The 26,613-nt window shown below is 34.0% G+C and overlaps 1 protein-coding gene across 1 annotated transcript in view; it reads left to right on the top strand.

Moving 5' to 3' along the window:
- The window catches only part of LOC128213811 (neuropeptide Y receptor type 2-like), a 50,904-nt gene extending 27,822 nt beyond the window's left edge, over positions 1–23,082 (top strand). Inside the window, exons 3-7 of the mRNA XM_052919867.1 lie at positions 15,814–15,935; positions 16,584–16,707; positions 20,413–20,618; positions 21,794–21,956; positions 22,525–23,082. Of these exons, the coding sequence (XP_052775827.1) occupies positions 15,814–15,935; positions 16,584–16,707; positions 20,413–20,618; positions 21,794–21,956; positions 22,525–23,082 (1,173 nt within the window). The remainder of the gene's footprint in view (positions 1–15,813; positions 15,936–16,583; positions 16,708–20,412; positions 20,619–21,793; positions 21,957–22,524) is intronic.
- Positions 23,083–26,613: the final 3,531 nt, after the last annotated feature.

Genomic DNA, 26,613 nt, shown 5'->3' with positions numbered 1-26,613 from the left:
CATGTTTTGTAGTGTCTATACCTCTATAATACTCGTTTGATTTTGTAATACTTGCACGTTATATCATCTTTAGACGCATAAACTTATATTGCATTGACCTATTGACTGTTTGTTAATATCCATATCTTTTCACAAATGTATATTTATTGACATTGATTACATATTAGGTAACCGAATTGACATGGTCATACAAGTATAAAGGCGTGGTAAAACCGAACGGAACACTTTTAAACCTGAAAAATACCTTTTGATAAGAAGATCATTCAACACCACACATTGCACCTCAAGTATAATCGGAACTGCACACACTACATCCCAAAGTGAACACAACAACATACACTGCATCTGAATTATTAGCACAACAGAATATGATACATCTCAAATATGAACACATATTCACGACTCAATTTAAACACACCAGCACAGGGCTACATTTAAAATATTTTCACACCAGCACACACTACATCCCAAATATGAACACAACAATGTACTTTTCATTTCAACGATGAACACAACAGCAACCAATGCATGTATAAACACAACAGCACATGCTACATCCCAGAAATAAAAGCAATAACACTCAGTACATCTCAACTATGAGCACATATATAAGCACAACAACACACACTACGTCACACTTACACACACTACATGTTATGTATGAGCACAGCAGCACACAATGCATCTCAAGCATGAACACAACAACCCACACTACATCTCAAGCATGAACACAACAGCACACACTACATCTCAAACATGAACACAACAGCACACACTACATCTCAAACATGAACACAGTAGCACACACTACATCTCAAGTATGCACAAAGTAGCACACATTTCATCTCAAGTATGCACACAGTAGCACACATTTCATCTCAAGTATGCACACAGTAGCAAACACTTCATCTCAAGCATGAACACAGTAGCACACACTATATCTCAAATATGAACACATGAGCACACACTATATCTCAAATATGAACACAGTAGCACACACAACATCTCAAGCATGAACACAGCAGCACATATTACATCTTAAATATGAACACAATAACACTACAGTCAGTCACACCAGCTAGTCTATAACTTCAATGTCAATGTGTTTACAAGAATTAGAACGTTGTCAGTGTTGTTATACAAGCCTTACTGATGAAAATGATTTGTGTACGATTGTTAACTTTGTTATTCAGGGGGATTTTGATTTGTTTTTGCATTAGCGAACACCATAATATATCGATGTGATGAACCCCAAATGCCCAGGTCTAATTATTTAATGTGGAATTGGGAAATGCTTTTTATTCCAGAAATTACTTGTTAAGATTCGTTTTAATTCGATAGTCAAACGTACAATGCTATTTTACAGTTCGATAATTCTTGTATATATTTATGTATCATTATTTATTTTTAAACAAATAGAGCAAATCAATATTTATCTAATTAAACCCAACCACGCAACACAAGTTGGCGTCCACTTGGTTTTCGTATGCCCTTGATAACCGCCAGGTTTAATTTTCTTCGTATTATATGTTCTCGTCATATAATCATGTTTCCTGTCACAGCAACAATCTTTTAAGCCGTTTAAACATATTAATAACATCTCTAAACTAAGGGTATTATTGCTTTAATCAAAGTCCAAATGCAATTAAAAAAAACAATTCCCAGTAGCAAATAACAACACTATCTGGCACCAGTCTGTCCCGTCGCTTTGTGCCTCTAGAGAGGGTTTTTGGTTTGTGTTTCACTAATTGGTTTGATCCTGTAGCTTTCATTGTTTTATTAATGACACCGACATAGTGTTTCGTTTAATAATACGGCATTAATGTTTATTCTTTCTTTAGAGGCTGTAGTGTCTTGGCGCTTATTTTCATTCCGAAGAAAATAACTTTGGTCTTGCAAAGCCGTATATATGAAACGATGAGTGCATACGCCCTGCATGCGAAGGTACATATAAGAAAATGATAATATTATTAAAGAACGAACTTGGTAGTAATGTAAACATTATAATTATCGGAATCGTCAACGTGATCGTTATAGTCCCATTGTCACCAATCATTGCTGCCACTATTGTCACCAATCATTGCTGCCACTATTGTCACCATCTCCATCTACATCGCCGCCAACTTTATCACCATCGTCGCCACCATTATCACCATTGTAGCAACCACCGTAATCATCGCCGTTGCCACCATTATCACCATCACAACCACCATTATCACCATCGTAGCAACCATTATAATAATCGCCGCCACCGTTAACTCAATCGCAGCCTTCATTATCAGCATCACAGTCACCATTATCACCATCGCTGCCGTTGTAACGTCATCATTATTACCTGTTTTGTAAAGTGCTTTCCTTGCATTTTGGAACCCATTATTTTTCAATACGCAATACTACTTTGCATACCATACATCCATATCGTCTATGCAGACTCATTGAATAAGATATTCATGAGTTTTTAAATGGTTTGGACGAAAAATATTGAAAAAAAGATTTCCAAGAGTAAAGACATAAAGTTTAACTGCTAAATAAAATTACTACGCGATCTACTTGCAGCGGACTGAAACGTTGAGTATGTAAACCGTCCAAATACATCCGAGGTTGTTTTTGAAAATATGCACTTCTGAATCAACCCTCGAATAATAAAAATATAATATCTTTGCTCATTTCTTTCATTACATATCTTAATTGTATAGTTAATTAAACTTACATCAATTAATACAACTCTAAAAAACTAAATTTAATTATACTATACTGAAAGGCTCAATAACTCATTTTGTTTTCCGATATACAAATGAGCTTTTCATTGAGTCGAACAATTGGAAGTAATGTTCATCGCTCATCGTTCATGTCTGGTATTTGGTATCGTTTGAAAAAGAGTTGCTTTCTAATTATTGTACAGTAAATTGTTGAAATATCAGTATTGATAAAGTTATTTTAGTTTATATTGTGTATCCTTTATTTCAATTGAAAAAGGACCAAAAAAGCTTTGTTGTACTATCGTTATCGGTAAAAGTTTTAAATACTCTTTCTCTTCTCAAAACAAAACAAAGATTCGAAAACAATAGTGGGTCACCGGGCATCCAGACTTCATATAGAGGTACATCGGATTCCTGAAGTAAGCCGAATTTGGTAGTCACAGCAAAAACAAATTATTCTATTCTTCCGACTCTGTTTTCTTCTCATTCCAAGACGATTTAGTATGCATTGCGCTTTTGGAAATATTAATTGTGTCTCTTTGAGGTCTTAACCTATCTACGTTTTGTGGCCCCCTAAATGCCTATATTCCTTCCTGCTAAAAGCATCATTTTCCCACATCGTAATTACTTCACTAGAAAGAAATATCAATATAAAGGTTATCGGGGATGGATCGCAATAATGTGCTGCCGGTCGAAAAGTATTTTTTGTCATTTTGCTATAATAGGTTAATGTTGGTAGATGTGTCAGGTTTACCAACGATCTCATATACCGGTTTAAATCCCAAACGATTTCCTATTAATCTGAACGTGCAAAGGCGGTAACCAATTTTTGTTTTCAAAAAAGATATCATGCTATAGTTTTGTACCGTTAGTGTCACTCATGAAGAATCTGGAATGCAAAAGCATCTATGGAATCTAATGTATACATGAGCGAGGCTGAATCAGCAGACAAACTGATCAGTTGTGTGGCTTCTATTACAGGTAGACATTGTCGCGTTTAACCTTGTGAACCTGATGTATTGTAGTATTTTTCAAAAAAAAAATAATAACAAGGTTAGAAGGCTATGGTTTATAAAGATCGAAACACAAGGGTCTTTAATCCCAGGTAATTATTATTTCATTTTCTGAACTAATCAATGTGAATTTCATATAAGTACAATATTTGCATTGTTTTTGTTTAAACAAATAATAATAATTTGTTAACATTAATAACAATATCAAAAATACTATTTTCTAGATATTTATCCTATAATATTTATCTAAGGATATATTATATCACAAAGTAAATCAGTTATAACGTCTACTTTTTTAACTTTTTAAGCAACATTTTTGAGAGCAAAAGTGGTGTCAATTAATATGATCAATTGTCGGTTACTTTACCTAACATTGACTTGATTTGATTGAAAAATCGTGTCGAATGAAACAAAGGTACTTGTTATAATAAATAAACCACTTCATGTTCTTTAAAATTGCATTCTTATATTCGGAAACTGTAAGAACAGGTTTTAATTGCCACACAGTCTAATTGGTTTGATTAGGGTTTTTTCCTTTTTTGTTGACAGCAATAATGTGGCTGTCAGTCAGAAAAGACAAAAAAGGAGGTATTCAGATGACACCTCCTTTTAAAATTGTCGTTCATTATGCCTGATTAAAAATGTCTCAAAACAGATTTACTAAATTATAACGGAGACTAAGGAGACTAAAAGCTCCCAGTCGTGTAGAGAGACCTCTCAACGATTCTTTCAATTTTGTATAATTGAAAAGTTAATTAACTGTATGGGTTTCCTGCGCATCATCTTTAATCAAAATAACATTATCATTTTGGACAGACTCAGGAGGAAATATAGTGTAGTATAGGGACTTTAAGAACACAAAACCTGCAACCGACGTTTCACCATTTATGTTTTTATTTTTAAAACGAACCCACCTCTGAATTCGGAACTCGTGGCCAAATTCCAATTTAGTCGACATTTGGTTAACAATGATACTTGTAAAGGCGGATATATGAACGCGAAAATAATCTGAAAGAACCCCTTTAAAACAAGATTTTCTTTTAATTGGTTCGTAGTCTTGCAACAATTTGTATTAGATCGTAATCAATGATCATTTTATGTATTTGTCTTTTTATCAATGTGTTGGAGTCAATTTTTAAATTAAAAAGAATATTCTTTAAGTTTGCTATGGTTTTACACTAGCTTTAGAATGCATGGTTCATAGAAAAGTATTGCCATCAAAAATCATATGCGTAATGTGTCCTTGAATCTCTCTATATAAACACAATTCGATCGCAAAAAGACTATCCACTAAGCACACCTCATTCCAAAGTATGAACTATTCCCTTGACAACAGAATCACAAACTCTTCTCCGTCATTGTCTCTCGCACTAAAACAGTTCCTTCGCTGTTTCAAGAATTTAGCGCTTAATTTAAGCTTTAAGATGTTTGAGGATTTTCTCTCTTTCCAAAATATGCTTAAGTTCAAGTTTCATCCCTTAGCAGCTATATTACCCAGCTATTTTGTAATCCGGAACAAGTGGACCCCAACATTCAATATAATTCCTATTTAAAGCACTTTAAAAAACTCTAAATAATTTATATTATAGGCATTTTTAAAATAAGCAAAGTTTTCTCTGACCATGCCAATGCGGTTCTCAAACATTTGCTTACAACGACTGTTTGGTAATTGTGTAACTTGCTTGTTTCTTATGCATTGTATGTAACCCGATTGCTGATTATTCGTCCTTGATTCTTCATGAATATGACTTATAAAGGTATTTATTCCAAAATGTCCATCAATTAATCGACGCTTTGAAAGCAATATTCGCTGCAGGACATTCGTGCTAATAGACAGTAACAAGGTATGATACAGAAACTAGAAATCAAGGTTGCATTACCGGGAAATTGACACATATGATTGGCTTAAGGCTATTCGGGCCGATATGGAGTCCAACCAACGTAATTTTTTTAAGGGGAGTGAAATAGGACGAGTCCCTCGTGAGCAAAATTACATTATTCTAATGTTACTTTCTTCAGGAAATCTATTCATACCACCATATCCCATTTGTTGGCTTATCTTCTACGTAAATGACATGAAATTATTAATATTTTGGTAATCCCATTTGACCTGTAAGATAATTTTACGACCGGGAACCGCTAAACAATATCAATGAGCTATTGTATGGTTTTCATTTTGTGTTGGACGTTCGAATAGTTATCGTATTCTTTGACTTTAATTTCATAATTTTACCTATTTGTCTAAAACAATATCAAGAATTTTTTAAACAAGCACATATTGCTTTTAAATGAAACATATATTTGGTTTTGTAGAGAAAATAATTTAAAAAGAAATTCACCTTCAAAAGACACCACAATTCGTTATTTAACTAAATAACGTTAGTTCGTATGTCAACCGTAATAGGCGATCCAATAATCAACGCGATGAAATTGCAAAGTTTTGCGCCCATATTGCTTATCATATTATTTCTGTACACTTTACCTATGCTTTTTACTATCATTTTAAGACATATATGTATTGCTGTTAGGATTATCTTGAAATAATGTATAGGATACTGTTCTGATTCAGTGTAAGATCGCAAAATATCTCACAGAGTGAGTAGAGAAAGCTATTTTTCACGAGGTAGGTAGCTATTAGTCAATTAGCCATTTACTTATGGTTTTCAAGGGGCGAACTTCATTGCAACAAACGATAAAAAATGGCAGTTATTTGTAGTTCTTCTGAAAATTGCGACAAATTGTATGCGAACATTATATCCTTTCAACAATGACGTCGTTGAAATTTTGTCACATCCCTTTGTGCTATGACGTTTTGGTTTGACTGGAAACTGAGTGCGGGCTAAAATACAGTGAAATAAATCGCAGCCTCTTTTGTCAAATGCTTGAACTGCTCGTGTATATTGTCGCGTGTGATACATAAGTTGTATGAGCGGAGTTTTGTATTTCACTACTCTAAACTTCTCGATAGATAGATAGATTTATTTCGGCAATTAGTGCATAACATGGACAATAAAAACAACATGTACAGTAAATATAAAAAGATTACATACATGCAAATAGGACTGGTCCATGCCTTGCACACCACCACCAAGGATAACTCCAAGAAGGGTCACAGAGAACCCATATTTCCATTGAGGTCTTTAATGTCGGTGGCATGACATATAGAGGCATTTTTAACTTACATAAAAAATAATTAAGACTACACATGTATATAATCATATTGCTTTAAATAAGTATCACAGTAAGTATTTGTTCGTATTTTATCACAAGTATACCAATACTTACATACAAAGCATATCGCAGAGTTTGGAAAAATATCACAATTTAATGTATGCACATTTAATAAAATTTAAAAGATTATTTTAAAAGTTACACAATAAGATTTTATATAATTATGCACTTGCGGAAATGGCCTTAAAACAAAACCACAATTTTTAAATCCTCCATCGATTTACTTGTAAAATATTATTATAAAATGAAATCACCTACACACAATATTTAAAAATGAAGATGTCACAATACTAAATTACCAAGCATATGACGCTTAACAGCAACCTTAAAATTTGCTAAATGAAAATTTTGGGTGATACTTGCAGGCAATTTGTTCCAGAGACTACAACCTAAGTAATAAAATGTCTTTTTTAACCTTTGGAACAGCACCTTTTTCTCTAAGTCTCGTTCTATAAGAGTGAAATTTGTCTTGAGATGTAAAGAGTTCTCCCATATAACATATAACATTCTGCAAATTGCAATAATTGTAACAATTTTCAACCGGAAATTTTCTGATTTGACTTGACGGAAAAGGTTTTATCACATGCAAAAGTTAGCTGAACTCTTGATTTTGATCTATAAGTCGTGGATCATTTCTCTTGTTTCTTAATTTTGTCGCATTTTTAACCGCCTCGGACACTTTTAACAATGGTATTGGTGATGGCGGATTTATCAGCTTACGGAAAAGGAGACAAAATAAATCTGACAGAATGGATTCGAATAATAGTTTCTGCTACTGGGATTGTAAACTTCAAACAGTTTGTATAAGGTCATTCTCATTTACGTTTCATGCATATGGTTATTCATAAATGTGTTGAGAATCAACATTAGGAATAAATGCCCTTTACATGTTTCGGAGGTTTAGTGTTAAACTCTTGCTTTAAAATGCATGTTTCATAAAATAGTATTGCTTTCAACAAAATCATGTGCATAAACAATTCGTGTATGCACTCGGTAGTAGCGTTTCTCCATATATAACCACGATTTGATCAACCATCTTGCGTGAGTGGTAAGAAGAAATGCCTTATAACTATAGAACGCTCAATGCCTTCTTAAAACATTTTATGATGATTAACTAGGAAAAACATAAAATGTGTATGGTGTATGGGCCCGAAAAAGGGTATTTTGCAACTGCAGCGTTTGAAACTCGTTCCATATGTATACACACTTTGTTATACACAGTCATTAAATATAGCAAATGAAGAAAAGGTGTTAAATATATTTTTGCAAGTATGATCAACTTGATGTTGGCAATAACCTATATAATGCCTTCGAATAACAAAACATGAGTTAATATGTTATTACTTTCAAACCAAAACAAATCACGTCGTTTCAAACCCTGTTCGAGCCTTTTTGCAATCCGCAAACATTGAATTGCGTTCCTCTTTGGATGGTTTTAGTGTGTATTCAGTTGTCAGGAAGATTAATGTTGTCCTCCCAATATTAAGCGATGAACCATTTTCCCCCGTTGAAAGAACTTCACTTCAAAAGCGAATGAATATTTGACGGTTTTCGAAGATGAATCGCAATCATGTATTGTCAGTTCGAATAGCTTAATCGAGGGCACTCCGTTATGTTCTTCTGACAAGGAAAGAAGAAAAAGATTGATAGACAGCTTGAATTCATGTTATAAGTATTATTATTTTCCCTTCCTATAGCTCTGTACAAAATGATGTGTTTACTGTGATATGTTTTTGGAGTTATAAAACTAGGGCAATTAAGGCATTTTTTCCGTGGGTCAGAATGTATGACATTACTTCGGATTTTTTGTCTAAATCAAAATATCCTAGGTCATGCTTTACTTCTTACTCTAATTAGCTACTTAAATCACCTGTGAACATGGTATTACATTCCCCAGTAAGTTCTGACATTTTTCTGACCGTCCCAACAAGGGGCAGGGTGCGTTGTTTTGACACGATCATTTGAAAACGCCCCTCACTTTTAAAACAAAATAATCCCAGGCTTTAAAGAATGATGGGGAAACTGTAACTAATGATTTATTTTATTATCTTTGTAAAGGGTGACGGCTTGCCCCTGTATTTCCCAATTTTTGCTGAGATTTACATGCTCAAGGGGCCATGAATTTGTTAAATCTCAACTAATTGTACATTTTTATAAGTTATCATAAGTTACACTTCCGCCATCATTATTCAACAAATTATTTTATATCAAATTTACATTCTAGGTGGAGTATCTTGTTCAGTTTTTGATCGAACGATTCTACCCGCAATGTGTTTGGATAACACGGCGTTGTTGGGGGTTTAACATAATTTGTACGGCGATAATCTCACACTAATCTCAACAGTTATTAATTACAAAACGAAGATATTAGCCACATAAGCCATGTCAAGGCATGCGAATATTTTATGAGAAAATAGAATTTCTTAGTAGATTCAACCATATCGGACACTTTTACAAGTTTTTTTCACAGTTTTTAAATTCAAAACGAAAGAAGAGGCGGTATCGTACTTGAATGTGTTTTAGCAAAAAGTAAATTTTATATAAAAGCTGTGCAAAATCCATACGCTATGCTGTATGGCATCGAGTGAGTTTCAGAATAATTCAATTCCCTTTCCTGACTTTACAAATATTCATGCAATCGTCAACACCAAAAATGCAAAAAAAAAACATGCCAGCGATTCAGGAGCAAGATTCAAAAGGTTTATGTCAAAACGGACGCCTCATTATAACCACGAAATGTATACGATGTTATGTATCCACTCGTTATTATTAGCTATGTTAATATTGGCAAGTACATTCTTTTACTTGTAGAATATTCCGAAATGTCAATCAATTGCTCAGAATTGACCAAAAATAATTAATCGTTGTTAGGCATTCGTTGTAATTGACAGTTATAAGGCATTAACCGGATACAAAGTCAAGCCGACGTTTTTTATCGTTCTAATACCCCGTCTGTGTGTAGTTATTTTAATTGCTTTGATTTAATTGCTGACATAACACGACATTAAGTAGAAAAAATACCGCTTTAGTTTTTCCTAGGGGATTTTCAAATTTATGAATAATGGATATAATCTGTTATGTGCATTTAATAAATGCAATTTCTGCTTGAAAGATCGCTCTTTAGTAACAAATGTATCAACTTAAATTATTATTTTTTGGCTATTTTCTTCCGGAAATTTATTTAAACAAGCCCTTTTTTTTCAATGACATTGACTTTAATAATTGTCACCTCACTCTTTCACATCGTTTTCAGCGTTTGTGTTGTGTTTCCGTTGTAGATGTAAATGTTCTTCAGGGATTGACTCTGATGTTCCTTTTGTAATTGTTTACTGTTTTCTGTTGATGATGTCGATTGTTAATCAGTCTTATGAAACATACTTGTAGCGTTGGGTATATACAAGATGTTTTATGTATAAGGTAGTTCGCTCATTACCTCAACAGACATCATCCGGTCAACCAATCAAAATGACAAAAAAAATCTCTAAATAAATGTCGTTTCTTCACCACTCTAGACTATTGAGTCTTATCTATTATTATATTGTTGTTGTTTTTCCGGGGCCTTGAATTAATGAACGATTATTATTTTCTAACAAGCATATACTGATTTTGATCAAAAGCTTTTCACAAAACAAAGTGGACATGGAAAGCCAAAATAAAAAAAAAACGTTTAAAAATTACTTTGGTTGTTGAGTTTTGAGTTAAAATAGTTTCCAAAATTAAACGTACATGCTTTGCAACGTGTTTGGGTGAAATGAGGAATTGTGTCAATTTTACGAAGGAATAATTTATTTGAGGACACGTGCTTTATTCCTGCTAAATACTGAACCTTTATACTTAATAATTCTTACCAATTGTTGTCTTTGAAGCCGTCGGCATTCTAAATACCCTTATTCTTCTCTAGAATCTAATCATTGAAGGCAACAACGCATTCGCTAAACAGTGTCTAAAATATTAAACGGCTTCTTAGGTATCACGTGATTGGGCGATCCTGTAGAAAGATAAGTAGTTAAAAATATAGTATATATTTAAACACTGTCTTCGCGGACACGTTTGTTGATTTGAACTCGTCAATGCAAAGGCATCGATGGAATGATGGTTGAGACCTTATTTCGTATATAATTATATAAAAAAGTCACCATACATTCAAACTGGCTAAGCAGTTTTATGTCAAATACAATTATATCCTTTGGGTTTGCTTTCTGCTAGAGTTATCTAATGTAAGTTCTTTTTGCTGTATTTTGTTTGTATGTTTGTGACATGACTAAATTTGTTAGTGGGGCTAGACAACAGATGGTCCAATAATCGAGAATTGTCAATGCAAGCTAGTAGGAGACAGATAATACATCACTTCACTTTGTAAAACTAATGAAAGCAACAATCATGTTGCTGATTTATCTACGTTTAACTTATTTAAATATAATTATAAACATTTCGTAACGGCAGTGGCTGGGAGTTCCATTACCATATATAGACTGTATTTTCAGAGTGCATCTACAGTGCAAGCATACTTTAAATCCACATATCTTTCTAAATTATAGCACTAAAAATACTTTTCACAAAGATAGAGCAAATCGCTGCATGTCCGTTTATACACATTAACGAAAAAGTCGTTCTTCTGGCTTTAAATACGACTATTCAAAGTTCATGTGTTGGCCAATTATGAATTGAATTAATTGACTTAACTGTTTTATATAAAATACAAGTATATCCTGTGGGTTTGCTTTCTGCTACAGCTATGTTATGTAGTTTCTTTTTGTTATGTTTTGTTTGTATGTTTGTGCAATTGCTTATTTCATTTGCATATTCGAGAGGTCGTGTGTCTATAAAATGTCATAATCCTATTTCATCTTTAATACGTACAAATGATTTACTTTTTTGCAAAGCGCTTCTAACTCGTCCTGTTTCATAAAAACTCAAATCTGTTCGCCTATGAGCTCTGGGGAGCGATGTCGTTATTGCGGACGCTATATTTGAACCATTCTGTCATCAGTGCTGTGTGGTTAATATCACCGTCTGATGATATTGAAAACGGTCGTAATTATGGTTTCTCTCCACTTTACCGCAAATTCTTGTGTTGCTGGACAATCTTAGCACATCCTTTATTCACGAATCGCTTGAAATTTCCTTTGTTGTCCTGGAAATATATCGTATTAACGCAATATAATACAGCCCTGATGAAGTAAATTTAAACTTGATGTGTGATGAAGAAGCAACTTCATTTGTAACAAAAAATATTTAATGTGCTCGAAAAAGAATTACTATAGAAGCGTATACCGTCTATACCGATGATGTGATCATATATATATATATCACAGCAAAACAACTTGTGTTTTGACTAGTGATATTGTGTGTTATTTGTTGGGCGTATTACTTCAGTTGGCATCGTATTTTGTTATAAACCAGGAATCGTGACGTAAGAAAATTATATGCAACGCGTTAATGACAATACCTAATTGAAAACTAAATGCCTAACTTAAGGATTAGCCGAGGAAAGAGGAATTTAGATTAGAAGAGCTTAAAGCGCTCACGACAGATTGATTTAGATATAAAGTCCGGAAAGACAACGTCCGCAAAGACGACATTGTCTCCCAGAAACATATTTGAGGACATAGTACTAAACTATTTGGTCACACAACAACTGCTGGTCACACAAAAACTATTCGGTAATACCCACACAATGTGGAAAAACAATAAGTATCTTTTCACACCAAACCTTAAATCACATCGTAGCAAATTACCACAATGATATAAATGGATAATTCTGTAATTTATAAAGTTTGGTAACCGTTGTCAGCAACAGTATCAACAAAGAGACAAGACGAAATACGTGTATTTTGTTGTCAGGAAGATTATTTTTGTCTTTCAAATTTTGAATGATGGACCATTTTCTCCCGTTGAAAAAAACTTTACTTCAAAAGCGAATGGATATTTGAAGGTTTTCGAAGATCGCAATCATGCATTGTCAGTCCGAATGGCTTAATCGAGGACACTCCATTATGTTCTTCTGACAAGGAAGGGAGGCATTGAATAGCTGTGAATGATTGATAGGCAGCTTGAATTCATGTTATAAGTATTTTCATTTTCCCCTGTTAAAGCTCTGTACAAACTATTGTGTTCACTGTGATAAAATTTTGTATTTTTATAACTTTGGCCTACTTAACACGTGAGACAGAATATATATTAAAACTCCGCATTTTTGTCAAAATCCAAAAGTTTAATCATTATCCTTCTTACTCTACTGAAATATTTTAAGCACGTTTGAATAAGGTATTACATTTCCGAGTGAGTTCTCAGTTTTTTTCTGAATGTACCAAGGTGGTTACATAAACATATATCGTTATTTATTCTGTGGGTTTGATGTCTTTTGCGGTTGTATTGATCTCGTTCAGTGGCTATTGACCTTTGTCCACGTGTTTTAAGTATGATCTTGGCTAAATTTAAGGAACCTGGGCCTGAGTTTTTCATATAAATATTGATATTTGTGTGAGTGCCATGTGGAAGCTGTAAAAAATCGCCCCGCACTTCCATTTAATGTTGTCAACATTTTCAGTTTTACAGAGACTGCGAACGGTAGTCTTTAGTTTACATATCTTTGGAGTTATTCCTGTGCCATGAGATGGGGGTTATGTTTAAAGCTATTGAGCTTGTTTATGTAGTTTTTCATATAAATATTGAATCTTCAGTTTCCATCTTGTTAATAATTACGTGTCAAATTTGCACTTTAAGGCGAAAGAAAGTAGTTGCTATCAATAAATAAATGTATTTCAAAAGGCTTATTTTAAACGAATTAAACTCAATAACGTAGAAGGACATCTCAGAACAGGCGCATGTATTTATTAAAGACACCCAGAACATTGCGACAAAATTACATATTTTGTTTTTTCGATCTGTTTCAAACTATTTAATTATGACAATTTATCTAATCAATGTATCAGTATTATACACAAACACATATGAAAATTATACATACTTTTTTATATCCAAAAATATCATATTTAGAGATCATATTGAGTTTGCTGTCAATCAGTGAATACAGACAATGGAGAAAAGTTTTTACTGTTGAGGGTTATAACGTCTTGTGAATGAGATGTTAAAAAACAACAAGATTATATAATCGGTAGGGGATCGAGTGTACGTAGATACTCTTTAAATAGTCAGCCTAATTTGTCCAATTTATGTCTTCCTACATGTCTTTGTTTTACTTTATAATTGTGAACAAAAACCATGAGGAATGAAATTATGTATCTTTGGATAGAAAACTGTATTGTCTTAAGTTGAATATCTTGTGCATTTTAAATGAAACGATATAGCCGAAATGTGTTTGGATTATCAGGCGTTGTTGGGGATTGAACGTAGTTTGAATGGCGATACTCTGACACTTTTCTCAAGTTATCAATAAATTGGATTAAATTCCATTCCCTCACTTTACAAATATCCATGCATTCCTCAACACCAAAATTTCAAGACAACAACAATATATTCGTTAACAACAGCACATCGCAGCAAATCAGGAGCAAGATTCAGGGGTGTATGTCAAAACAAACGCTTATTGGAAACCACGAAATGTATACGATGTTATGATAACACTCGTAATCAGTACCAATATAGCTTTGTATTGGCGAGTACCAACGTTGTTCTTGTAGAATATTCCGAAATGTCAATCAATTGCTTGAAATTGACCAAAAATCATTAATCGTTGTAAGGCATTCGTGATAATTGACAGTAATAAGGTATTATCCGGAAATGTCACCAAATCAAGATCGCATTGCTAGGAAAGCAACACAGATGATAGGCTTAGGGCTATTTAAGCGGATACGAAATCAAACCGAGGTATATTATCGTTCTGATACTCCGTCTGCGTGTAGTTAGTTTTGTGGCTTTCGGGTCACCTTATATAACCAGATTTTATTAATACATGTCATGATGTTAAGTAATCTGTGATCAATAACGCTCTATGTATTGCTAGGGTATGTTAAAACTTATGCATAATGAATCTAACCTAATGTGTCGATTTATTATTACTGTGTCAATACATAACTTCAAGCAGACATTCGGCACATTAGTTGATTTTATGTATAAGTACACTCATATCATAACAGGCATAATTCACGCCATAAATCAACATATAAAAACCCCACGCCAATTCAAAGCTTCAAACCTTGTGAATGTGTGTTTCATTTGCATATTCGACACGTCCTATGTCTATAAGATGTCACAGTTCTATTTCATCTTTTATATATACAAATGATCCACTTTCTTATGCGGTAGACCGCTTCCTAAACGTCCTTTGACAGAAACCTCAATTTTTTCCTATTTGTCTCTTGGGAGGCGATGGCGTTTTGGCAGACGCTATATCTGAACCACTCTGTCATCAGTGATGTATACTTTATCATCGTCGGATGATATTAAACGTGGTCGTTATAACGGTTTCTCTTCAGTTTACCGAAATGTTTGTATTGTGGGACAATCTAAACACATCCTTTATTAAAGATTCGCTTGAAATTCCCTTTGTTGTCCTGGAAGTACATCGTATAACTGCAGTATGATCTAGACCTGATGAAAGAAATCGTTTTGAACTAGTTGTGTGATGGAGAAACAACGTCATTTGCAACAAAACGGCTAAAACAGGCCGAATAAAAACGTTCACTGTGATAATGTCTTAGGGTTAATGACCTCGAAAAAGCTGAGGATACGGAGACGGTTATCTTCTCTACTGACGGTTTGATGATGTATAAAATGCACTGCAAACAGTTCATCCTGTTATGTTCCATTATGTACAGTGGTAGTTACTATTTAACTATCTTTAAAACGCATCGCACACTAGTACACAGTATATTACCCGTGGTAGCATTTATATTGTTTTGTTTCAGTGCGCCGCATTTTTCTCGTACACGTGGAAGTTTGGAGCTGCGTTGTGTAAGCTGGTCCACTATGTACAGAACGTGTCCATCCTGTGTTCCGTCATGAACCTTACCGTCCTCAGTCTAGAAAGGTCGGCTATTTGCATATCTACAAGTCACATCTATTGATGCAACATGCCACTATATGTATCAAAACATTGTTTTGTTTAGTGTATCCTTAATATGTAGAGCAGGGTTAGAAGCTTAATCAACGTGTTGTTGCATCTTTACCACAATGGCAAAAAGGACAGGGTAAATCAATGAAGAGATTTAGGAATATATATTAATATTGTCATTCGAAGAAAGTCTGCCAACATTCCGTAACCTCTCGCACCCAAAACAATGGAGTCACGAAATAAAATTGCATAAGGAAAGCGCGAATATTGTTAATGATTTACAAAATAATAATGTCAAGAATATACATCTACCATTATAAATTCAAGCTTTATTATACAACAGATTTACAGTGAATGGTTTTGCTATTTAGGATAATAATTGATAGTAAGCACACGTTTAATGGTTGGTCACAATTAAATTATTTTTAGCTTTCAGGCACGGTGTTGTAAATCATAATACATTACGTGAAAATATTAATCAAGTCGTTAATTAAATTAATCAGATTCATACCAATCATAATGAAGCATCTAGAAAATATGCAATGATATTCAACATATTCACTAATTCAGACTTAGATTATCGCGATATGGTTTATTGAATGATTCTAATATTCTGCGTTTCAGATACTACGCCATCATCCATCCAATCCGGGCCAAGTGTGTCAGCACTGTGACATTGGCGAAGAAGATCATCGCTGTCATCTGGTTACTAAGTGCGATCATGGCTACTCCTATCATAGAAGGCAGGGTAGGTGTCCACTTCAATTTCGAATGTAAAACGAACGAATAACCATTACGTTTGATTGATATAAAGTTACAAGAAATACAACGTAGTGTTTTTGCTACATCATAATGAAAACAGCGTGTGTTGGAAATCTCTTAAACATATATGTATCATAATGATGAATTAAGAGAGACAGACAAACAAAATGATGGATAGATAGATATATAAAGACGTAAACAAACATATTTTAAATTCATTGGTATATTTTTCTCCATTTTCAGTGTTTATTTGATGGAATTTTAAATATCAATAATTCGTAATATTCATATAAACTCCATACATTTCAGAACGCAAACATAACTGAATTGCATTATGTTCACTTAAAAGCATTTTTAACAATTAGTTATCAAACAAACGACTTTGATTTTCTTAGGCATAACAATAGTATTTCATTGCCTTGTTTATAAGTAATAACATGTATTTCTTAATTTCCACTACTTATAACATATTTAAAAACATGCATGCTTCGAAAAGGAAGCTAGACCTAATTTCTTTTTGTGTTTGCTCACTGCAAACACCAAAATACATATTACAAATTTAATTACAAAGTATATTTTGTTAAAGTGCTGTTAAAGTTAACTGTGTCAAAATTGAAAGTAAATGGTCTATCACAGACCAAAGCATAAGATCATATTATAATTAGTTTTGGGGTTCAATATTTAGCAAGCATAATACATACACCCGTTGCAACTTGTGTAGCAAATATTAAGAAATATTTAAGTATTGATGTCTTGAGGCTTTGTGGTGAATTCAGCTATTTTAAGAAAGAAAGTTGCATTGTTGTAACCAGGAATTTATTCCATTATTTGTAAAAAAAATTATTGAATATCTTTCTTATTTTAAAATATATCACCAATAACTCACAAGACATTGTTGATTATGTAGACATTATGACCCAAAGAAATAGGCTATTGTCAGATGTTTCCGAAAACAATCCAAATGTGTATTGGTCCAAAAACTTTCTTTCGGTAAACTTTGTCAACTTCCTATTTCCCCGAAATAATGTCACAAAAGATGACCGATGTATATTTTTCTCTCTTAAAAGGCTTATTTTTTAAAAATTAAACAAAACATGACATTTTGAATCGTTTTAGTTTTTGACCTTCCCACCCACCTGAACCACCTTTTCACTATTAGCATTACCTTTTAAATGTCTAGTCCGTTATTAGGTTTATTCCAAAAATAGAATTCAGGCATATGTTTTAAAACCCTAAACAGTTTTTTGGTAGAAATAATAGAAAGGAGATTATAACGTAAAGATTTATATTAATAACGATTGTATATTGTATAAAAGCAAAGGCAAGTGTAAACAATATAAACGCCTTTTGCCTAATCATTTTCTGGTTACTATTACGCAAAATATTAAGTACAATTTTATCTTCATTGTACACTTTTAGGATTTTATTTGGAACATAGCCCTTATGGCTGAATATTTTAGCATAATATAAAACAAGTAAATAAATATGTTTTTGCCTTTAACACTTTTAGCAAGCAGATAAGAACGCATGATCAAACCTTTCTACTACGTAAGAGTACTGTAACTGTACAGTCCTTTAAAACAACATTTTAATGTCGAATGTATAGGCCGCAATTATAAAACAAATGGGGTGGAGGTGTAAAAACGGTCTTTTCAAACAAAACATAAATTCACTGCTAATCTCAAAAATGTATATGCCGATCTGTTGTGTCAATCATAATAACTGTTTATATGTAATATTGTAAGATTCGGACACATAGTAGTTGACAAAAATTAATTTATCTTGACACATCTTTGCAATTGCAGTTGAGCGTTTTGATAATTAATTGAAAAAGATAGTTCACATTGTGATTCGAAAACATGCTTGCATGTTTAATTTCAATAGTGTCTTAAAAATACATTTTGTACTGAGCACTGTCGCCGTGGTTTAGCTTCGATGTTTTATGGCAGAAAATGCTGGAGATTATTGATATCGTGACAGAAACCATAGTTTATGGATTTGATATCCCTCTGGTATTCATCACATATGTCTGTTACACACTTTTGCCTCTTTTCTGTTTTTGTTTTGCAACAATAATTACTCATAAATAACGAAACAGATGTATTAGGTCTTGTTTTACGCGAATTAATCTAGCGGAATTTAGACGTTTCTAGGTAAGCTGTCAGTAGTACAGTTTTCTCTTAGACAATTACAGGAAGCTTCGCATTTTCTAGATAATATTATATTTGCTTAAATAATACTAACACTTTTATCAGATAAGCATGCCTTTCGAATAATATTGAAAACATAAATAAGGTATCGTTCCTAAATAGACTCTTTTGTATTCTTTCTGAATATAAGAGGAGTCGTGTTTTAATGTATGGTCGATATGGAAATAAAAGCCAGTTGAACGTAATATATATATATATATATATATATATATATATATATATATATATATATATATATATATATATATATATATATATATATATATATATATAAGTTTATATTCTTTGTACTAAATATATTTAAAAGATTTCAATTTAATTAATTTAATTTAAAGGTATGTTAAATGTACACAATATAGGATGAAGAAAACAAGAAAGAAATAGAAACCGTGCAATGTAACAAAACCCACGTTCATAAGAAAATGACATGCAAATGGATTAGGCCACGAGGTTTTCCTACACCAATTTCAGCCCTTTCCGAAAACGTCACATGAAAAGCAAAACGAATACGATGTCACGCAAACTATGATGACAAATGTGCAAATGTTAAATGCAAAACTCTGTCACCAAATCTAACAGAGTACACAGCATGAAACTGAATTTACGTTCATGTTCTGTAATCCCAAAAATTAATCCAAACGACATGTCCATTTTGGCTTTCCCATTATATTTAGACAAAAAATAATAATTTTGCTTATTTGTTCCTGAAATAAACGCTTGTTGATTTTGTTATGTTATTTATTGTGTGTTCATAAAATCTGAAATCAAATAGATCATATATTTAAAAGAGATGCTGTTTTAACATATTATTCATTACTTAAGCAACATATCATGGGTCGAGTTAGAAAATATGCCATGTGTGTTTGTTTGTAAATGATAATTATACATTGGAAACAACACGGACCAGTACAATAAATTATGCTATTTAAAAACATTTGAATGTATGCTCATGCAATAAGAAAGACTTAATATTGAAAGCGATATTAGCAAACGTATACCCTATTGTGAATATAAACATCAGTTTGTATCTGAGTACATAATTCATTCACCAACATATCTTTCCACTGTTTTTAAAGATAAGTGCATACTTTCGGGCCGTTCTACCCCTTAGAAATGATGGCAATGCTTAACAAAACATACCTCCCCAGACTATCTCATTTTTCCGCTTTTGGAACGTGACAATTACCAATAAACGCGTTTTTCGATCGACAAGGTCTCCAATTATTACACAATACATAACTGAGCATTATCAAATCCATTTCATGTAAATGGCAATGCACTACAGTGCTGGTATGTATACAATGGGGGTATCGATTAAAATTATTATACTATTAATAAGGTTATCAAATCCATTTCATGTAAATGGCAATGCACTACAGTGCTGGTATGTATACAATGGGGTGATCGATTAAAATTATTATACTATTAATAAGACTAGAGAACCGTCATAACATAATAAGTTACCTCACTCGTTTTGTTAGATTCACAAGCATGTTGGCAATGGCAACAGGACTGGTTATTGGTGCTCGGTAAGCTGGGACCGGCCTGTATACGGGCAGCTGTACGGGGTTTACATGTTCCTCGCTATCCTCGTGATTCCGCTCTGTCTCATGGTGTTCGCCTACTCAAGCATCTGTCATCGCGTCTGGAAACTCCACAAACAGCGTCCTAACGTTGTCCAGCACAGGTGAAACAGTTCATTATTTCCTTATCCTTTTAGCCGACTTAATCCTTCTCAAGGTTTTCGTTACAAACCTATATTTCTCCGGGATTAAGCCACATCACATAAATAGCCAGTCTTTACGCATGTCAATAGTTTCTTTTGCTTGAGCCATATAAGCGGTTGTGAAACATTATTTGTAATGTTACCTAACTGTGAAGCTACCTGTTCAATTAAAGGCTACAGTTGGAATGTAAGACACAACAAAGCTTTCCTCGCTGTAATACACAACAAAGCTTTCCTCGCTGTAATACACAACAAAGCTTTCCTCGCTGTAAAAAACAACAATGCTTTCCTCGCTGTAATAAACAACAAAGCTTTCCTCGCTGTAATACACAACAAAGCTTTCCTCGCTGTAATACACAACAAAGCTTTCCTCGCTGTAATACACAACAAAGTTTTCTTCGCTGTAATACACAACAACGCTTTCCTCGCTGTAATACACAACAAAGCTTTCTTCGCTGTAATACACAACAAAGCTTTCCTCGCTGTAATACACAACAAAGCTTCCATCGTTGTAATACACAACACAGCTTTTATCGCTGTAATACACAACAACGCTTTCCTCGCTGTAATACACAACACAGCTTTCATCGCTGTAATACACAGCAAAGCTTTCATCGTTGTAGTACACAACACAGCTTTTATCGCTGTAATACACAACAAAGTTTTCCTCGCTGTAAAACACAACAAAGATTTCCTCGCTGTAATACACAACAAAGCTTTCCTCGCTGTAAAACACAACAAAGCTTTCCTCGCTGTAATACACAACACAGCTTTGCTCGCTGTTATACACAACAAAGCTTTCCTCGCTGTAATACACAACAAAGCTTTCCTCGCTGTAATACAAAACAAAGCTTTCCGCGCTGTAATAAACAACAAAGCTTTCATCGCTATAATACACAACAAAGCCTTCCTCGCTGTAATAAACAACAAAGCTTTCCTTGCTATAACAATGTTTAAATAAAAAGTTAAAACTAGCATTGCAAAAGCTTGCTTAATCTTGTGTGACGTGGATCTAAACATTTACATATGATCTCGTTATTGGCGTGATACATAATAGTCAAATCTCGTTAAAGTGGTGATTTCTAACCGCTCTTATAATGTATATTAACTGATATGCCCATATACCTATCATTCAGGTCTGTCCGCATGGAACACCCGCGTCTCGAAAGCACGACGACGCTGGAATCTCCGGCTGCCATAGAGATGCACACGCTGTCTTCATCTAAGAACGGCAAGATGCTTCGAAGCCTTACACACAAAAGCTCTGCATCTAAAGGGGAACACCACACACGGAAACAAGTAACTATTTAAGTATAAAATTATATACCCATCAAAACACAGACTTTTCAAATGTTTTTTTTGTACGTCAAAGGTTCAAGATAGTTTGAAACGTTTTGGCATAAAACATATTTATATTGACAGCAAACAAAATCTTGACCCGGTGCTCGTCTCACCTTTTATTGTTAAGGTGAAATTGTGTATGTAAATATTGGAGAAAACAAACATAAAATGAACAAGAATGAAGCCTTTTAGACAAAGACATTATTTTCGTATCGGAGAATCCCAGCGCCCACCATATAATGCATTTTAACCATATTCTTATGGTCAATGGGAAGGGGCGCATAACCAAAGTTGCAACCCCCGAAATCGCGGCCCTAAAAGGCCAAATTTTGATTTCGCCCCTGCCTTGGCAAATAATTGTACAAAACTCAATGAATATATGTTTCTTAATTGCTGGCGTTCCCTACGAGCCGTGTATCTACGAGGGCCCTAAAATGTGTGTTTCCCCTCAATGAAACAGGTGTCAGCAACTATGTATGTCTAGATGCCAGTTGAAATTGTTAAAATAATGGGGTTTTCATTTCAGGTGATAAAGATGTTGGTGGCGATAGTGTTGCTCTATCTGATATGTTGGGGACCAATAACTGTCAACAACCTGCTAGTGGCCTTCGGTTGCCTTGATGACCTCCATCTGGGGTTCCTCCGACCAATGAGAATCGCATTCTTTCTCATGTCCTACTTTAATAGTTGTACCAACCCTATCGTGTACGCCTTCATGTCCAGGCACTTCAGAAACACATTTAAACACACGCTCTTTATGTTATGTCGAAAGCATACAATCATCAGGCAGACGCGCGTCCGACGTAATCACGGGCTAGGTAACACGCGCTCAGCTTCGTTTTACTCTGGTCAACACACATCTCTACGAGCGAGTCGGACATTTCAGACAGTATATGATTTTAGAGATAGAAAACTAAAGCCGCATAGGTATGGTAACAGTGGAGGAACCCAGCTAGATGTGAAATCCGAGCCTCTTGGGAACAGATACACGCTAAACCTTGACTTACCACCGCCATGTCGTACCAACTGCGATGACGTTACTGTTTTGTCTGATACTGATAAAGAAAATATTAGACCAGTCTGAGAGCCTTACGGATACGCTCAAGTGGCATTTGATGGTTTACAAATGCAAAAGAAAAATTATTTTTTCAACGTACTTGGGGATATTTTTACACAATTTCATTAAACCAATATCGACAGAACAATGCGGCAATGGACGTTTTTTCAGCCACGAATCTTTTATTTATCATATCCGAATGCACAACAAATTATCTTATTAAAAGAGTGCGTAGATCTCTTTAATTTCCTTTTTTTCAAATATGAAGCAAACTCCCGCTTCCACAACGACTTTTGACTTTAGTTTGTCGTTATCAGGTAAAAGCAACTTATACTACAACATTAAGCGTCTTGAAAAAATATGACGCCATGATGTCCAGACAATGACGTTACAATTTGATGTGCAGTTGTAACATGAGGTTTGCATAATAATAATATACATTTATAATTATATACATGTACTAGTACAATTGTTACAGAACGTATGCAAATTAGGTTATATATGTATACTTTTATAAGATTGTGCAATGAACTCATTGTTAATGGTCATCACATTGTAATAACCTCCCTTGTTGAAGACTGTCGTCTGTAGCATCATAGAAACTATGTCTTGTGGCAATATTTAGAATGCTTATAAATTATTTTTTCCTTTCAAATGTCACCATAAAATAGTTTTCACGCACACTTGAAGAAATAATCCTTCACTCTCATCAGTTTAACTATTTAAAGACCGATTTGAGTATTAATATAATCTGAATTACTGCGCGCATATCCATGACAACCACGAATTATCACATATCCATACGCATTTATTTCACTACAAACAAAAGCGTTCCAGCAAAAATGCATTTCTAAATTTTGTTTAACTGAGGTGGGAGAAAAAGCATCTACCATAGCCGCTGTTGTAAGAAAGGTTCATCCCAACCTTTTTTTTCTTAATAGTTTAAGCTAAGGCATATCCTATTTTTGGTTTTCGGCTATATGCTTTATGTTTATTTTTCTCAGTATGTATCAGCTCGAACTATGCGGTTAAGTTCCGTTAAATCATAGCACTGGTGATGTTTGTTAGATATTGAATATACATGCTCATTGTGCTGTACTGTGTGCAGCTTGATAAGGAGGTACATTTAAAACAATGTGATTTGTTTTTAAAAAAAGGAGCGATGACAGCCTCGTACTTATGGCTTCCTCGGTACTTGGTTGGAAACCGCCCTGCAACAAAATCAATCATGTCTGTATGGTAGCATGCTCGCATAGGTCATGCTATCAAGAATAAAGTTAATATTGGTATTTAGTACGGTTTCGATCTTTGGCAATGTACATTTTCTTCGCACATGTCCATTTGACACTATGGCGATTAACGTGAAGCCATTGCTTAATAAAATCTTTAAAACACATGTAGTCAGTTTTGCTCCACTGTTTTTAGAGTCCATTAGCTGATGGTATGTTTCCTTTAAACTGGCGGGTATCTTTTGAGACACTAGGCAGGTTAACTGTTAGTGACCACTGGGTTGATTGCGAAGAGTTGATCCGTCTATCGCGTCTCCCGCCCCACACGTTTTAGCCGTAGATTTTTCATAAATATTATGAATCAATTGAAGCATAAATTTTATTTTCTGCTAGTGGCATTGGAATGATAAATTAGTAGGTTCAGACACTTTCATACACACAGAACCTGGTCTTATTTATCAACCTGTAGCCAGCCGAAAAAGTAGAATCGACCTAGTGACTTCAGCGCTGTACATTTATTTCTTCCTTATTCTACGAGCCGTCCGAAATTCTCGAAAATAAATGTTTCTCGAAACTTTCCATAAAAAAACTGCCATATCCTCCACCATTCCAAAACAACTTGTCCTATATGTTCATACCTTTTATTTCATAATGCAAAACTCATTCTACTACACCTTAATTGCTCTCTATCGCGTCGTCCCTTATAAACAAAACAACCGTAAATTTGGTGTGTAACATGGAATAATACAGGAGTTGTCATTCCGCCTTCTTTGCAAAGCCAGATTCCGATCCAAATCGGTCGGTATTCCGGATGTCGAGGTTTAGAACGCCAAATTCCACTCATAGAGCAGACTTGACTCGGATTTAATAAGGAAACAAACAAACAAATATAAATGACAGAAATGTACAATTACAAGCTTATCGTCAAAATGGCAACATTTTGTATGAAAACATGCATATTTCTTTCGGGGACAGCCCCAAACCACCTGTAGCACATTCAAACTTACACTGTCTGGCTCATGGGAAGGAACATACCCTTAGTCCATCGATAATTCGACCCAGGAACCGCCGAAAGCCACGTGATATATTTAAATAGTTAAGTGAAATGGATAGATACTTTTTAACTTAGCCGTTACATATTTACTGTAAAAGTAAACATCATTTTATTATTACAGTCTTATAATCGGGCCAATATCGGTCATGCTTTTAATATTCCGTTTTTGTTTGAATATGTGACCTAAACATAACAAGCAAGATTGTTTTTCCATCAAGTGTGTTTATTATCCAGTGGGATCAATATCTAATTCCAACCAAAGGAGGCGTTGTTTGACGTTGTTTTAATAATTTATAGCTTTTTGAGCATTCCAGGGAAAAATACAATCTAGTTTACTGCCGACATTACGAAAGTATTACAGATGATAAAGGGCATGAACTGTGACTTTATTTATATCAAAATTGGCCGTATTCTTATCAACTTATAAATGGCCATCAGTATTTCAAAAAAGCATATTTGAATTCGATTAGATATCTAAAGCATAAACACATTGATTTAAAGTACGATTTTATTAATAAAACTTACACCCGGGTGAAATTACCTATGACTTATATTGCAACCTTGTCCACGTTTTAGACAATTATTGTTTGATATTTTTATGTTGGATGACTTTTATTCGGCGAATCTTGGAAGGATAGGAAATACCTTGATTTCAGACGTGGGGTTTAAATACACAACAAAAACCATTTGATTTGGAAATATTTTAAGCGGAGAGGTACTAAAGAACATTGTCAAAGTGATTTATATTCTAAAACACATTTCTTTAGGACAACCACGCTAAAATATATTTCTCAGTCAAAAGGCAATTCAATTTTATAATGTTTGTTCTGACATTCAATACTAAAACAAACAATTACAAACCAGAAACATGAAACAACAGCACAAAAGCAAGTAGTATTTTCCTGTTTTAAAAATAAACACAAATACTTATTAAGATACAACTTACGTTTACATCCGATGCCATTGCACTATATTTACATTAACACTTCATTCCTTAAAGATGGTTGTTGTTCATCAATTTTACATTATTTCTGTGTAAAGAGCAATGGCATTTTCCATCGAAATCGCGTGCATTTGTTCGATACTACTGTCCTGTCATTAGGCGTAATAATACTAATGGGCGGGGCATATTTACTTCAGAACTATTTTATACAATGAAATCGTAGTAAAATTATTGGCAACATGCAAAACTTAAATTTGCAATACAGCAGTAAAAAAACAAAATAAACAACGATAATTTGATTGATTTAAATGTAGATTTTGATTTTATGATGC

The sequence above is a fragment of the Mya arenaria genome, chromosome 13 (assembly GCF_026914265.1).
Source record: "Mya arenaria isolate MELC-2E11 chromosome 13, ASM2691426v1".
Taxonomy (NCBI): domain Eukaryota; kingdom Metazoa; phylum Mollusca; class Bivalvia; order Myida; family Myidae; genus Mya; species Mya arenaria.
This window is presented reverse-complemented; position numbering and strand designations above follow the sequence as displayed.